The following is a 17,034-nucleotide window of genomic DNA, read 5'->3' as shown; positions in this document are numbered from 1 at the left end:
AAACTTTCTTTCATTAGACCAGTCAATAAAGGAATGGCAGAGCAGTTGATCCCGACCCTTGCCGGTAAAGAATCTTCTTTAAGATACTGAGTTGCGTCAGGAAGAGTAGAGTCAGAAGAAGAGCTAAAAGCTTGAGTTGAATCATTACAGAGAAAGATAAGGACTTTCTTTCTATCGAGGTGAAATCCATTCTATTTCTCTGATGCTCATGTCGTCCGATTAGTCTACTCTGCTTTAGTATGCGCTAGAAAAAAAAAGCTCTTCTTCTTTAGATCCCTTGTTTCACTCCGATAGTAGTATTGATCATGTCAATGCAGAGGAAATGAATACATTTACATACTATTTAATCTTATAAGTGAACTAGATAAAACAGAATCTTGATTCCGTTTTATCTAGTTCACTTATACTGGATCTTACGGAGCCTGCTCATGTACAACATGATTCGGACCTGATCATAGAAAAGATTCTCTTTAAGCGAACCAGCCTATCCTCTGTATAGGGTTTACATGGTGATTGGAACAAAGACACATTTGGTTGTGAATTCGCATGTGGCAGGCATATATCTACACAGACCAATCAATAGTTCAAGTCAAACACTCCCATAATCCATTTTCTCTTCACAAAATTCCCTTCAATTCCCCCGTTGATTTGACATGAATAGTTAAAGGGAAATATCCAAATTCATGTCTTATTATTTTCAATAATCCTTACTTGTAGCTATGAAATACTATATATTCCTCCACCAAGTGATAAATGATTGATTACAATTATTTAGGATCTATTTTTCTTTTCTCTATAAAGGCCTTAGTGAAAGATCTTTCACTTCACCATAGCAGGAACCTCGCTAACCTTAGAGGCTAGTTAGTCTAACCATAGGGGTCCCCTCCTTCTTTTTCACCCACCGTAAACTCTTACTACCTTCAATATTATCAAGAATATTTAGACCTTATAGCTCTCAATCAAACCTTTGATCTCACGCCAAATTTTACTATTGGGATTTCCTATTCAGACCTGGGCCCTCTTAATATGCTGTAACCGCTGTTGATTAGACTCGAAGTGGTTCAATTAAAGGAATGACCATAGTAATGGGCGCATCATGACATCGTAAGATGTCTCACCCGAATGAACTAGTTGGTACTAGAAATATTAGAAAAAGTGAACGAAAGGAGTAATAAGAAGTGAAAAGGACAGAGACACTTCCCAACTAATTCTTATAAGATCAACTAATTGTTCTCGGGTAGCACCTGCGCTAGTAGAGATTTCCCAATTGTGAAACGTATTGAAACCCTGGGCAGTAAAAAAAATCCTTTGTCCTAAAATTACAAGTTATTTTTAAATAGCTTGCCAATTGAGTTAAGCACATTGCAAACTATCCTCTTTTAATAATATATAGATAAATTAATGATATTATTATAATTTTTAATTATTATTATTATTATTAATATCATTTAAAACTAAATATAATGAAAAAATATAAACATCCGATTTTTGAATTTGAACAGAGTTGAAAACTGTTCTGCTATTGAAAAAAATAAGAATCTTTATTTTTCGAAAGCTTTCGGAATCTATTTATGGAAAATTTTTGATTAAATATATTTTTTCTTAATCCTTAATCCTTATTTTATTTATCTAAAATATTTTTAAATATTGCCTAAAAGTACCAAGTAATTTTTTATCAATACGCCACTTGGTACCCTGCTTTTAATATAATATAAAAATATTTTGATATTTTCTACAATATATCAACTTAAAATGACCGTTGCCTATGTTGTCATTGCTTCGAGCACTCCCAACCCCACCACAAAAAAGGAAACAGGAAAGTAGAAAGTAAACAATGACATGAACGCCAATGCATGTAATTATTGTATTTTCCGAACCAATTGCTAGCTTTACTATGTATTCTAGGAAATGAGATCCGATTCTCCTATCCCTTTTTTGTTTCTTTTATTCTTTTTAATCTCTCAATTCTATTCTGATATTTGCTAATACAACTTAACCTTGCAATAGTATATAGAAAAAGTAAAAAGAAAAGATGATACAAGCCATATTGCAAAACAGTCATCTGGACATACTGAAGGTTAATCTATTTTTCATGTTATCAAGTATCAACATATAATTAGTGGCAATACAAGCACCTCAAGTATCAACATATAATTAGTGGCAATACAAGCACCCTCAAGATTGCAGCTGGTACTGGAAAAAAACATGTAGTGTCAGAGATAAGTTCAAAGTAGGATTGAGGGAAAATGGCTGGCTAAAACCTAATGGAGTTTACACAGTGGCTAGTGGATACAAATGGAAAATGGGGGAAGAAGGGCATGGAATTCAGGGAACATACCCAAACACAGCTATATTATATTTAATTTGCACACTAACGACTGATGACTATGGAGAGAATGGAAAATTGGAATCAGTAGGTACAGACACAACGTGCATGCAGAGTATGTGGAGAAAACATTGGGATGGATGGGAATAGCAGGGAATGTTGCTACTATATATATCAGTAGTGTGGAGAAAACTATACAGATCCATCGATAAAGAAAAGGTGCAGGAAATTTGCATTATTAGTATTTGCTGCACTGATATATGCGATATGGAAAAACAGAAATGATGCTGTGTGGAATCAACAGGTGACAAGAGCTCAAGTCATTTGTGCGTAGATACAAGATACAAAGCATAGGGAAACAAAGCATATTAGATCGTAGAAGAACTGCATATATATAGTCCAGCAAGGGACTAGACGTACAGTTGAAGTTTTGTAGGAGTTTCTTTTCTTTAATACAAGCGTTGTACTGGCCTATTTAATTAGTAGGTGATTAATAAGATCTTTTTCTTTTCACCAAAAAACATATAATTAGTGTAAGCGTTTACGTATAATTTAACTTTTGAATTGCTTTTGATTGAGTGAACATTTTTGTTTACTTTGTCAATTGACAAAACGTAAACTCAATAACTAACATATCATGCGGTAATGTAGTTTGTGAATAACACCAAGGAGAACGTGCTATAAATTATGACACCTGTTGGGAAGTTTTCCTAAATATTTTCTTAAAGTAACACCCCGAGCATGCCTCATGTGCAGGGATTGAGCCAAACCAAAATGAAAAAGTTGATATTGTCACAAGTTTACAACAAATTTATGGCAGGGAACTGCATGCAGTTCACAGAAACATAAACTTGAAAGTTTTGAGATTCAATAATATCTTACAATCAGACGATGAGTAAAAATATTTCACCGTTGTCTTCAAGTCCCAAAGGACTTGACGAAAGAGATATCACATTCTGTTTGTTTTATTTGGGCTAAGCTGATACTGTTAATATGGTGTGAGGTCTTTTTGTTCCCACATTCAACATTAACCCATTGGGAAAACCTTTGACGAACATGTTGTTAATTAAGTGCAATGAAGGTCACCAACCTAAGCCATGGCTTTTGTTGATCGCAGGATCGTGATAGCCAATATTCTCAACAGCACCAACAGTCTTGAACAAGCGCCTCTTATTTATCTCTTCTACAAGAGAACGATGCAGCAATTGACTACGGATATCAACTAGCGATTTTACCTTAGTCAATTTTGGATGTTGATTCATTAGCACGCTCTGATTCTTGGACATGTTTGTTTCAGGACAGAACCTTGTAGTACATTTGTTTGTCTTCTGATCAGTACAGTACTGAGATTCTGCTTTCTTGTAGTTCAAATCAGCATCATCTTCCTGAAGGGAACAAAAGTTTAAGTTGTTGTAGGATCCATAGGAGTTCATCGAGCATTGAGAACTTGAATCATCATACAGTTTCAACTCATCTGCAATATAAATAAATAAGAACATGGGACAATTAGAAGATGCGGATGGATACTGAATTAATTTCACGTAGGATCACTAAACCTTATCACATATGAAGGTAGAGTTACAAAGTTATTTTTTGTAACATTAAAGAATAATTGAGTTTTACTCTCCGTACCAGTAAAGTCAACAAAGTACTTTATCCCCTATAACGACAAACATACTCACCAAGGTGACTTTATCGTCATAATCGATAAAAATTTAGTTACTTTTATGTGACAAAAATAGTTTTTATGTTATTGTATGTGAACTGAGTGAAAATAGTTTTTTGACCTTGCTGTTATAAGGGATAAAATCCAGTTACGCATAATTAAATTACTTCATAATCATGGAAAAAGAAACCGGCACAAACCTTGAAGCCAATCATGGTCCAATTTTCCTTGATGATATGAAGGGAATAGACCAGGGAGAGAAAGTTGAGATGAAGAATGGGAGGAAATGTAATAGAAAGGATTGCGATGGTTTTCGTCATCATCTTCTACGTAATTGAAGCTATGCTGCTCTTCATAATTCTGAACAGAGTCCTGTGAATTCTTCCATTGTGGAATTAAAGCAAAAATTTCCTCGTCAATCATATCAGCAATTTGAAGAGGATCCCAATCTGTTATGTCTAACTCCTTCACCATTTCCACAGCCACTTCCAACGCAGTGTCATTAGATATGTCGAATGGGAAGAATATGTTCCTCGCTTTGCCTAAAAATAGACGAGTCCAATCAGTAACATTTTGCTAGGACACCTTTAAGTAAAACTAGACAATTACTAGATAAGCAGGCACATAATGTAATTTATAGGTGGCAAAATAAACAATTGGATTATGACCCCTTTGTTGACTTAATCCAACCGGTTGAACCCGAAATGACCTAATAAATTATTGGGTCAAAAGGGACAGAATAGTGTAACCCAGCGGGTCAAGATGCACACAACCTAAACATACAAATTCAAATTTGAAGATTGGGAATTATATAAAATTTGAAGAACTTAATTGAGCTGATAATTTAAAAAAAAAATACATTAGCTTTCACTTTTCTTTTTCAAAAAAGCAAGAATAAATAAATAACTAAATAAATAAGTAAATCGTAGGTCTAATAAAATTGGAGGTCAGGTCATGTTGAGCCGGTTGGGTTATGACATGTTATTTGACCTATTTTGACCCAAGTAAATTTTGGACTAGCTGGATTATGAAACCGTATTGAATTGACTACCCAAATTTCAGCCAACCCGCTCATTTGCCACCTCTTTAACATATATATAGACTATAAAGAGATTAAGATCCTGACTCTTGCATACAAGTTCTTGAACTACAATTTAATATTTCTGAAAAATAAATGGTGAAGCAACTTACCATTCTTTTGAGAAATTTGTACTTTGAGAAAGATGGTATCATCTTCAGGATTCATTGTCCCTGTTATTGTCATGTCTGTGCCACCTAGTACTGAATCATCAGACTGACAAGGTGCTTCATTCTGTTCCCCAATTGGTGTAAGCTTTTGACCTGGCAAATTTATGACAGGAGATGATTGTTCATCCTCATCAACAGCAAGGAATGGATCCCTCAATAGCTCAGAAGCAGATGGCCTTTCAGAAGCAGGATTCAAGCATCTTCCAACAAATATTTGAGCTTCAGCATCACTGATCTCGTAAAATGCTTTTGGTAGCTTTCCCTGTCGACAAAAATATTTTACACTATCTGTGATATAACATGTTACATAAGGTGATATGTACCATGTTTCAAATTACTAATCGACCTACAATTATACTATAAGTAATTTGATTGTGTAAATATTTATCATGAAAATAAGATATGGAAGATGCGCTCATGATCTTACCGAGGTCACTTTCTTGTATATTTGAGCTGGATTTGAACATTCACTATATGGATACTCAGAAGTGAGCATTTCTAATACACACATGCCAAAAGAGTAGACATCTACAAGTTCATCATAATCCTCTTCGTATAGCTCTGGTGCCATAAATTCAGGAGTACCTAAGGATAACAGAACATTCAGTATAAGTTTTAGCTATCAGTGACGGAGCCAGAAATTTATTAAGGATATTCAAGAAAGAAAAAAATAATAGTTGAGATCATTGCCTATGACACTATGAGCATGGTGTGATCCACAAAGTATAATCGCTAAGCCTAAATCACCAATTTTGACTTGACCAAGATGTCCGTTGACAAAGATGTTATCGCACTTCAGATCTCGGTGTATAACTGGAGGATTGTGACCGTGCAGATAAGCAAGACCTTTGAGGATTTGTCGTGCCCAATTCTTGATTGCACGTATATTTACTCTCTTATACTTTTGTCTATACCTACATCAAGAAAAGAAAAAAAAACAGTCAGCCTAAATAACTTTACCAATTTTTGAAAACTACTGCTACAACAGATAACTCTCACATCAAGCATGAATTCAGGTTATATGCACGGACAGAAAAAAAATGTTAAGCTCATTTTAATTTGACTTGTTATTGCAAGTTATTACTTTATTTCCTAAGTTATCATGTTAGGCTTGTAACGAAGAGTTACCTATTATTATAGGTCAATCTAACATGATAGTATAAGATTCTTTTCACTGTCAGTACACTAAACTCCCATTTGGCTATAGATTTTAACAAGTTTTTTCAAAAAACAAATGGCAAAATATGTTTGTTCGTAGATTTTATCCATGTTTTGGAAAATTTTGAAAACAAAATTCTCAAATCCCAAAACTAGCTCTAGACCTGTTTTTGGCCTAAAATATCACTGTTGGATTTTTAACAATTTCAAAAATTATCCCAAACTTTTATATTATATATAAAAGTCCACCATCTATTATGACCCACCTAACCACCAGCTAATTATTTACTATCATTTTCTTTTGGACTGATGTATCTTGTAATATTATTGCAATTTGACAAATTATAGTGGCTAGTAATTGTGTGATAGAGCATAATATGTTGGTAACTATATAGGAAAATAGAATAATAATATGTTATAACTAGTTAAACTGTATTGATAAATTGCAGTATCAATGTGTTCATTTAAATTCTTTCAAGACATGGAAATAAGATTAGTCTATGTATAATTTGGCATTAGGAAGAGATGTGGATGTATTACTCTCTCAGAGTGCCAGAGGTAAACATTTCAGTTATGAAGTTGAAGGTTCTGCCTTCAACATTGATCCAAGATGCATGAAATTTCATTATGGATTCATGATCAAGTTCCTTGAGGAGATGGACTTCTGAGTAGAGCCTTTGTAATTCTTCAGGTGATCTAAACACATCATTGAGTTTCACTTGGTTCCAAGCTACCTCTATTCCTAGTAACTCATCAAATGCCTTATACACTATCTTTGTTGCTCCTTTTCCAAGGATTTCTTTGAACTGCAAAGGAAGATATTAATCATAATTACAATTAGTAGCTTAACTACAATAAATCATATTCTTCGGGCTTAACTACAGCTACTATTATTACAGTATTTTAATCTCAAATAAGTTGTGATCGGTCATATAAATCCTTAAGTGTTACTTCTTTTAAGCCTGCCATAGTCAAATACTAGTGTTTTAAAATTAGTTTGTCTGGGACTAGAAGTATTTTTTTTCTTCTATTGGCTTATAAATATCTGCAAGACTACGAGACTACTAGCAAATATTGAACCTAATTGAAGTAAGCATATTATATTTAATCTCAATTAAATGGTATCACCTATATATAGATCTTTTTCTTCCTTGCATTTACACATTGTCTTTATATTCACAATTTCACACTATACATTAAGTTTTTAATTCAATCTAAACTTAGAACGCAGAATACCAATATAGGAGTATACATTTTGTCTACTGTGTGATCATGTGACGGATAGTCGAAACACCATTAATTTATTGTGTATTTAGACTAATAACACTGTGTCTTGATATTTCCCCTTTATATCCAGCATAAGCATCATCATCAAAATATATTATCAATCATGACTTCCTAGCTTAATTAGGATTTCTTTTAAATGTTATAAGATTCTAAAAGTAATCTGCCAAAATCCTTATACCACACAAGTTTTGGTGGTTCATCACCAAACAAAAACGAAATTAAAAAAAAAATGGATTATTTTATCACTGGGAGAACCACTCTAGAGGCCGTAGACTTATAAGGAATTCTTTTCAAGAATTGACAAATAAAAATATATATTCTAAAAGTCAACTTGCTTCACAACATGCTTCTTTAATTACAAATGATGAGGTCCGCCATTTGGAGGTTTTCAACTAACATTTGCCGGCCTATAGGCTATAGCATGCTATTTCTTACGATAATCAAATAACTAGAACCACATGATTTTTTCTTATAGTCGTGTTGAATCAATTTGCACACACTTGAATTATTTCACCGGTACTTGCAAATTCTCAATAGCATAAACATTAAATAGTTGTATCTACTAAAACGAAGATAAGAAGAAATCATCTACTATTTTTTGTTAGAAAGAATCTTGATCTAACGATAGAAGTATATGAAAGTTGGTTTTAATTTGGTTCTGTATGATAGATTGAAAGAGTTGCAAAGTTGTAAATCAAAAAACTTCCAATTAAAGAAGTTTAGACTCGACAAATTAAAATCAAAAAGAAGAAAAGAGGAAATTAAACGTATTAATTGGTAGAGTATTTCCCAGAGAGACGATGATTCACCCGATTAAGCGCAAAGCATTAATCACCATTAAGAATAAGGATATGAAGCCTTAAAATTAGAAAAATTAAAGAGAATAAGGATATGAAAAACTTACACGTCCATAGCGTTTAGATGAATCCATTTCCACATATTCCAACTCCGAGTTTAATTCAAACAGCCGAACTTTATGCATGGTGAATGAATCAAAAGATCAAAGCTTCTTCTTTTTCTTTTGAAGATTGTGTATATCGCTAACTATATTATTTTCACTAAACTTTATTAGACTGAGAAGTACTTGTTTATCTTGATGAAAGACGGGAAATGAAACTACAAAACCTCTTGGCGGAGTCCAGTCCAACACTTTTTAGTGACTAAGAGCGGGAAAAGAGAGAGAGAGAGAGAGAGAGAGAGAGAGAGAGAGAGAGAGAGAGAGAGAGAAATGCTAGGAGATCCGAGGTTTTCCTTCATGATTTTCGTAAGAGAAAACACCAAACAATAGCCAAAAAAGCCTTGAGTAATCAATCCTTAGCATAATCCAAGCCATCCCTACTACTTCACGTGAGAACTCGTAATCCCAACAAATCATTTGTCTTTAATTTCCAGAAAAACAAAGGAATACGAATCTTCCTTTTTTGTTATCGACTTAATTGATAGGTCAATAACACACACTATTAGAGGTGGAGATGCTATCAACAAAAGGGAATATCTGATCTGCCAACAACTTTTCAAGTTTAATTTAGATAAGTAATTGATGGGATTCTAAACTTGAAAAATCTGTGGCATCTGTGCCCATGTTTTGGAAGTGACATTTCTCTTCTTCTTCTTCTTTTTTTTTTTTTTTTTGTGGTGAATGAGAATTTACATAGGGGGGTCGATGAGAACAAATGAGATTCTGGACCAGAGAGCGATGGTACTTGTTAGAACAAAAACAATACGACTCAGTTCTAAACAAGTTGGGGTCGGCTAATCGAAGAGGAAAGAAGATTGCAGAAATTGTTATGTAGGTGCAAATAGTAGGGCTGCTAATGTTGAAGAGATTTTAGAAGGACAAGAAGACTTTTGGTGTTAACAAAAGGGTGAGACGTTTCTGGTAGCTAGTGATGGTACATGAAATCTGACCTTTTAGAGATGACTTTATAATAAAATTTAATTTGCTGACTTTTTCTCTCTACCATTATTTGAGTTTTTTTATTTTCATTTTAAGTCCAATTTGGACGTGTGTCTTGTTTTTGGTTATTATGTTCTAATAAGTTTTATTTTGGAAATATTTGGTACCATTATTTGAGCTTTTTTTTCTCCTTTAAATCCAGTTTGGACGTGTGTCTTTTTTTTTTCCTTCCTTTTTGTGGTTATTATGCTCTAATAAACTTTATTTTTTATTAATTCCAAGTCAAACACAAAAGTTAGAAAATTTGGTCGTATTTGTGTTTATTACTCCTCTCCCTCCCAATTGATGCCACATTTAACCAGGGAAAGTTATTAATGGAAGAGTTGAAATGTTATTATTATTCAATTGAAGTTCATCTAAAAGTAGAGATTAAATTAGCTCATTAAAGAATTTGAACATTTTTTGAATAAAAGTGGAACAAACTAATTGAACCCCTTTACCTTTTGGGATTTGGATTTTACTCCTTTTCTACCTTTACGATATTATATAATTACTATATTTTGTACGTTTTGAATATAGCATGTCCTATTTTTTTGGTATATGAAATTCATATTTTGACACCTAAGATTTTGTTACGAGTTGGTACTTCGGCATGAACATAATCTATTTTCTTATTAAATATATTATGAGATATTTTTTCATACTTTTTCCATTCAGTTCTAGTCATTTTTGTAACTTTTGTAACTCTTGAATAGGATGGAGAACTCTCTTGAGAACAAGTATTTTCGAATTACGTATAATCATACAACTGTACATATATAATTGTTATTTCTAACTTTCATGATTGTATTTATACAAGAAGCAATGTAAAAGGAAAACTCGACTTATAGTCGAACTTTTGAGGCTATAAAACCAAAAAGTATGTGAAGAAAATGAAGTATTGGAGTACAAAAGAAATTTAAATGAGAGAATGAGGGACAGTATTTTCAATTTTATGTGATACTACTATTAGGTGAATATCTTTTGTTGACCCTCTAAGATTGCGATAGGATAGATAAGAACCTTTTATACTAATTAGAGCTTTCGAATTCGAGCCTTGAAATGAAAAATTTTTGGTGGAGAATGCTAGTTCGAATTAGTCGAGGCTCCAATAAAAATACCGAATGAGAACCAAAAAAGAATCTGTTCTTGGGAAGGAAATTCGTCATGTTTAATTATCTTTGTTATTCCCTTCATTTAGAACCAAAAGTTCCTTCCATTGCAAGAATATTTTGGCCTCCATATTACAAGTATACATATTTTTAACCTTTAAAATGTCGATGACTATCTTATTTTCCTTGTTGCTTTTCATCTTTTTTTAATCAAGGTGTTTGCTATTCCCATCCAATTAGTGACCAATGTATATGTTATTTCCCAACCAAATATATAGGTTAAGAGAATTTAACTGAAATTACTCATAAAAGTGTGGTCCAAAATGAATGGCAGAATAAATAATTCGGGATAGAAAATAGTAACCTACACTTAGCTACTCATATATTTCTTATAGGATAATAAAATACCAAATACATGTAAGTTGCCGGTTTAAAATCATACTACTATTTATTAAATTGTGCTTCTACATATCTTAATCATTCTTTTATGTGGAATACTATAACACAGATTACGTTCTTCAATATAATTTTTAATCCAATATTATCTCTTTTGTTTTGTATGTATATATCAGAATTCAGAATTATTAATAGTCAACTGTGCTTCTGCTAGCTAGACATGATCACATTCTGTACGCTGTACACAAAAATAACCTTTTAGCTAGTAACATTGGTTAAACTTATTAGAAGTTTGACGCTAAACTATTGTGCCATCAAAAAAAATTCTTAAATTCATTTATAATTAAAAGCGAGAAAAGAAAAATAAAAGGCTTAAGAAAAAACATAAGTACAAGATATATAACGAACATCAAAGTTGTAAATAGTCATTTAAAAAAACAAATATACATAAAGAAGTGGACTACAAATTATTTCATAACCTTTATGATTATATTCGTTATGCATTCTCTTTATTAGAAATTCCTAGGAATATTCTAAGTTAAAAGATACTAAAGAGATTTGAGAAACAAAAAACTAGTTGGGAATATTGTGTGGAGCTTTGAGTTCTTACTTTGCATTCAATTGCCGTAAGATTCGATTTTCAGGAGTTAATTTCACTGATGGTCATTCAATAATTTTTTAATTTCACTAAAGTCACTTAACTATTTTTTATCACTTAAAAATAACTAAACTTTATCATTATTACTTAAAAGTCATTTTGGCTCAAACCCTACCATAAATATGATTTAATGAGAAAAATCTAAAAATAAATACCACATAAGCTTAAATGAGTCATACCCACTGAATTCATTTCTCCCTTAATGTGATTTGACCCATAACCCATATGGGTTTCAATAGGGAGAAAAACGCACGCCCTAGATAAAATTAGGTCTTGTGATTTTTTTTTATTTTTTTGAGGGGGGGCACTACAAGAAATCATCCTTGTTGTGGCGACCAAAGTCGCTACAAAATCCTTGTTAGTTGCTGCTAAAAGGTATCAGTGGCGACTTTTGTATTACCACAACCGTAATTGAAAGTTATTTGTGACGACATTTGAAGTCGCCGCTAAAAGAACATATTTTGCGGCGATATAGTTGCCACAAAAGGTTGAAAATAACGCTACAAAAAATTATTCCACAAGAACAAATATTAGATGGGTCGCCACTGTATATTCACCTTTAGCAGCGACTAGTACAGAGACAACTTTTATATCGCAATAATTACTAATTTTTTGTCACAAAACTATGTCGCCACTAAAATGTATTTTCTCATCAACTATAACGACCAGAATTATATATATTTCCATGCCAGTAGGAACCTAATTCTCTAAAATTTCATATAGGGATATTTATATCAATTGACTACCAATATTAAAGTAACCAATAATATTTAACAAACACCAAAAGAATTTCTCAAGCCAAATATTATAAATATTATCATTACTAAAAAGTCAATTACATATATACTACACGACACTTCGTTGTGAATTTTAATTATACGCATACACTTGTAACTGCTCCTTGCTTAACACCATCCTTGAACGATACCATTGTTTAAGTATCTTGTCCCTGCTAGACAAAAGCAATATATATATATATATATATATATATATATATATATATATAAGGAACATAATGAGATTTGTTATCTCCAAAAACATGCATAGACGAATATAGTACAAGTTAATACATTAGTATAACACAAAGTAAATTTGTTCTATCTATTTCAATTGTGAAATGAAATGGTACAAGTGTGAGAACATAAGTTTTGAGGCGGCAAAAGAATGAGAATACAACAGTTGCACGAAAACCGGATAAAGTAGAGGTATTGGACAATGCGAGAAGCCTCTTCTAACTTAAGCTCTACCCCTGTCCTAGCCTTAATTACCAATTTCATGTGCTTATAATTTTCCATTCACTGAACCTACTTAAATAACTAATCTGTATTAACAATCAAGACAGTCCAAAACTGCCTGAACACTAATCTCAAATTTTTGTTACTGCATTCTTGCACATGCACTATCAGTTAAATAGCTACAAGAAGTTTAAAGAAATGGCTAGGAACTTTTCTATTCAGGCAAGACAAGAAAAGGATCCCACAAGGACCAAAATAAATTTCAAAAGATTAAGAAAATTGCTAACTCGTAAATGCAATATTAATCAGAATACAAAAATAAACCTGAAAAAGGTACATCTAGTTTGCATCAATTAACATCAACATTGAACAATAAAACTTAAATATGTCCAATAGCAGAATAATATTTTATGTATTCAGTCTCCTGGAGTAACTCAATCTAATCACACTTATTCCCTTGTCGTAATAAGTCTAATTAGCAAAGAAATCAAACAAATTCTTCTGCGGGAGGCAAATATTATCTGTAGAAAAATTATCCTTTAAAACATTATTGATGCTTGCAACAATATTGGAAAACAATAGCTAACATTAAACAGTTGTTGCCTTTAATTTTATAAAATAGTGGTAAGAAGCCTCCTCCTTCCTCTCTAATCATTCACTTGCCTATGGGAGCTTTTAGAAGAAAAGCCCAGATCCTAAAATAGACAAGTAGAACGAAAATGTACGTTGTCACCCTTTACACAAACATCCATAATTCATGACGAACGTGTCTGAAAATAATTATCGGTAGATTCACAGAATCTGGGCAGATGTTGCTCTATTCCTCAATGTGAGACAATGCAAACATGTCTTCTTTGAGGGAGAGGTAGCCCAGCATTTATGGATCTTCTTTATTGGTGGAGCATGGACACCAGAAACAAGGCACATAGTTTGCTACTACAAGTCATGCCAACATATGCTAGAAAATTTGGAAGGGGTCATGTGCCGATAAATAGGGTTAGCAACAAAACTCTCAGTTCAAAAGATGAAGCACAAGATATTTTGGAATATGAAGGCTGCTATAGACTTCCCCTCATGTGAAGATCCTATTTCATAGCCTGAATGATGTGTTTTAGTAGAAAGTCTTAAGCATATTCCTAGGTGGAAACATGTCTGCTGGAATAAACCACCTCATGGAGTTGTGAAAATAAATATTGTATTTTCTTGGCAAATAGCGGAAGAAAGAAATTGGAGGCATAATCAGAGATGACAGCATCCAGATTTTAGGCACAAAAATATATTATTCAGACAAGAAGCGAGCTATCTATCACAGAATTACTCATACAGATTTTATAAATTAAAAAAATTCAAATAAACTGAAGGAAAAACAATCACACTCAAATCTTCCAAGCAAATTACAATCATGACAATTAGCCGTGAAAGAAGAGCAAATATTGACGATTACGTTCCTAGGAAGTGTAGAATCAATTCCCAGACAAAATATACTAAAAGGAGAACTAATTCCTGAAACATCCAGATACTCTAATGTGTTCTTGCAAAAGATAACACCCAATACCTAGCGGATTAAAGCTATAGTACTATTTCAGAAGACTTTGGGTTCCAAAAATCCAGATTTCACATAAAGAAAAAATAGAAAGATGATGAAAGTTAAAGAAGGAGAAGTTGAAAAGAAGATAGGGAGCAAGTGACAGAAGAATTATCGAGAAAGAAGAATTGTCTAGAAGGAAGGAAGAAGAAATGCCGAGAAGGAAGAAGAATTGTTAAGAAGGAGCGGACCAAGTACCTGTTACATTCTGGTCATAAAACTAGCAAATTGTTCATGCATCCTCTTGTCCACTTCTAGATGGATCCTCTTGTCTACTTCTACATTTACGTGTTGTTACTCTCAAACGCACACGCAAGTATACGTGGTCGACAAGTAATATAGGATTGTAAGTCCAGATATCGCACCCACATGGACTTGTCATTAACTATTTACTAAATTAAAATAAGATAATTAATCTATTCAAGTAATTTCTAAAGTATGAATATTTAACTAAAATTAATCTAGAAAAGTAAACTATGAAATTAAAGAAAACAAGTCTGCAATCTTAGAGAAGAGTTCAACGGGAGAAAATATTCTAGAGCTATGGGTTGGCTAACAATCCCGTTGAGTTTTCCACTTAAATCGTCTAATTAATTTATCTGGTTTATTGATTGACAGGGTTAATATTGCTCGTAGCTGTAATAACCCGGCCGGTCGTTTTGAGTATTACAGTCTCGTTCCCCCATTTACTGCTTAATTTATGCCTTACAGTTAATTTATGATTTATCGGGTTAGTTGGCTCGGGTCCGGAAAGATTTCAGAGTGAAATGAGACACTTAGTCTCATAATTGAAAACTTAAGTAGGAAACGTTGTCCGGATATTGACTTATGAGTAAATGACCTCGGAATTGAATTTTGATGATTCCAATAGCTCCGTATGGTGATTTTGGACTTAGGAGCGTGTCCGAAAAATTAATTGGAAGTATGTAGTGGAATTAGGCTTGAAATGCCAAAAGTTAAATTTTTGGGAAGTTTGACCAAGGGGTTGACTTTTGATATCGGGGTCGGAATCTGATTCTGAAAATTTGAATAGCTCTATTATGTCATTTATGACTTGTGTGCAAAATTTAAATTCATTCCGGATTTATTTGGTATGTTTCGGCACAAGATATAGAATTTGAAAGTTCAAAGTTCATAGATTTTGATTTGAGATGTGATTCGCCGTTTTGATATTGTTTGATATGATTTGAGGTCTCGAGTAGGTCCGTGTTATGTTATGGAACTTGTTGGTATGTTCGGACGGGGTCCCGAGGGGCTCGGGTGAGTTTCGGATGGTTAACGAATCAAATTTGGACTTAGAAGAAATCTGAAGTTTCTGCCTTCTCGTGCAATCGCACCTGCGGAACTTGGCTCGCAAGTGCGACCACGCAGAAGCGTAATGGACATCGCAGGTGCGCAAGGTTCGCAGAAGCGTACAGGAAACTCGCACAAGCGAGCTCGCAGGTGCGAGCTGAGATGCGCAGAAGCGGAGGTTGGGCTGGTGACTGTGGAGCGTAGATGCGGAAGGCATCTCGCAGGTGCGGACACGCACCTGCGTGTGGGTGATCGCAGAAGCGAGGGAAAATCTGCAAAAGCGGTCGCGCAGCAGCGGTTAAAGAGGCCGCAGGTGCGGAACCTCTGGACAGTGTACAAAAAATAGAGGGTTTCGTGATTTTCTCATTTTTGGACATTCCAAACACGGGTTAAGGCGATGTTTGAGCGAGAAATCACGAGAAAACTTGAGGTAAGTCCCTTGTGTTCATTTCTACTCCATAATATTGAATTATCATCGAATAATGCGACTAGATTACATATTTTGAGGTGTAAATCGGAGATTTGAATTTAGAGATTTGAAAATAAGATTTGATGATTTGGGGGTCGAGTCGAGGTCGGATTTTGGTAAAATTAGTATGGGTAGACTCGTGGTGGAATGGGATTTCGAATTTTGTAATTTTTGTCAGGTTCCGATACGTGAGCCCCACGGGCGATTTTTGGAGTCTAATTTCGGATTTTTATGGAAAATTAGCATTTTCTTATGGAATTAATTTCAATAAATTTTATTGACTGAATCGAATTAATTGTGGCTAGATTCGAGGCGTTTGGAGGATTATTCACGAGACAAAGGCATACCGGAGTATATAATTACACGGTTTGAGGTAAGTAACTTCTAAACTTGGTTCTGAGGGTATCAATCCCCGAATTTGGTATGATATAAATTGTTTGGAGGTGACATACGATATGTGACGAGCATGTGGACGTGCACCATATAAATTGTGTCTTGAATAAATCTTATGCAGTTGTAAGATTAATGAATCATGTTATTATCTGAACATTCACCACATGTTAGAGAAATTGAGCTGAGGCTCCTATTAAAGATCATGTTTAGACTACGTGCTAATATTTTGGGATCCATGGGGTCGTGTTGCTGTTGAATTAATTGTTCAAAAA

General features: G+C 33.6%; 1 protein-coding gene and 1 long non-coding RNA gene across 3 annotated transcripts; both read right to left on the bottom strand.

The window, feature by feature from the left end:
- Nucleotides 1-3,085: 3,085 nt before the first annotated feature.
- Nucleotides 3,086-9,578, bottom strand: LOC104093504 (probable serine/threonine-protein kinase WNK5). Of its 2 annotated transcripts, XM_009599255.4 has the most exons (7): nt 8,590-9,578; nt 6,939-7,204; nt 5,931-6,154; nt 5,668-5,825; nt 5,184-5,502; nt 4,193-4,534; nt 3,086-3,800 (listed from the first exon to the last, which is right to left on the bottom strand). In XM_009599255.4, the coding sequence occupies exons 1-7, from the start codon at nt 8,665-8,667 to the stop codon at nt 3,409-3,411; spliced, it is 1,779 nt and encodes a 592-aa protein (XP_009597550.1). In that variant the 5' UTR covers nt 8,668-9,578; the 3' UTR covers nt 3,086-3,408. The 2 variants fall into 2 exon arrangements, with proteins under 2 accessions (XP_009597550.1, XP_070037782.1); XM_070181681.1 differs by lacking the exon at nt 6,939-7,204.
- Nucleotides 9,579-12,576: 2,998 nt separating this feature from the next.
- Nucleotides 12,577-14,895, bottom strand: LOC138895153 (uncharacterized). Its single transcript, XR_011409370.1, has 2 exons — nt 14,806-14,895; nt 12,577-12,739 (listed from the first exon to the last, which is right to left on the bottom strand). It is a non-coding gene; the product is annotated as an uncharacterized lncRNA (long non-coding RNA).
- Nucleotides 14,896-17,034: the final 2,139 nt, after the last annotated feature.

The sequence above is a fragment of the Nicotiana tomentosiformis genome, chromosome 7, assembly GCF_000390325.3.
Source record: "Nicotiana tomentosiformis chromosome 7, ASM39032v3, whole genome shotgun sequence".
Classification (NCBI taxonomy): Eukaryota; Viridiplantae; Streptophyta; class Magnoliopsida; order Solanales; family Solanaceae; genus Nicotiana; species Nicotiana tomentosiformis.
This window is presented reverse-complemented; position numbering and strand designations above follow the sequence as displayed.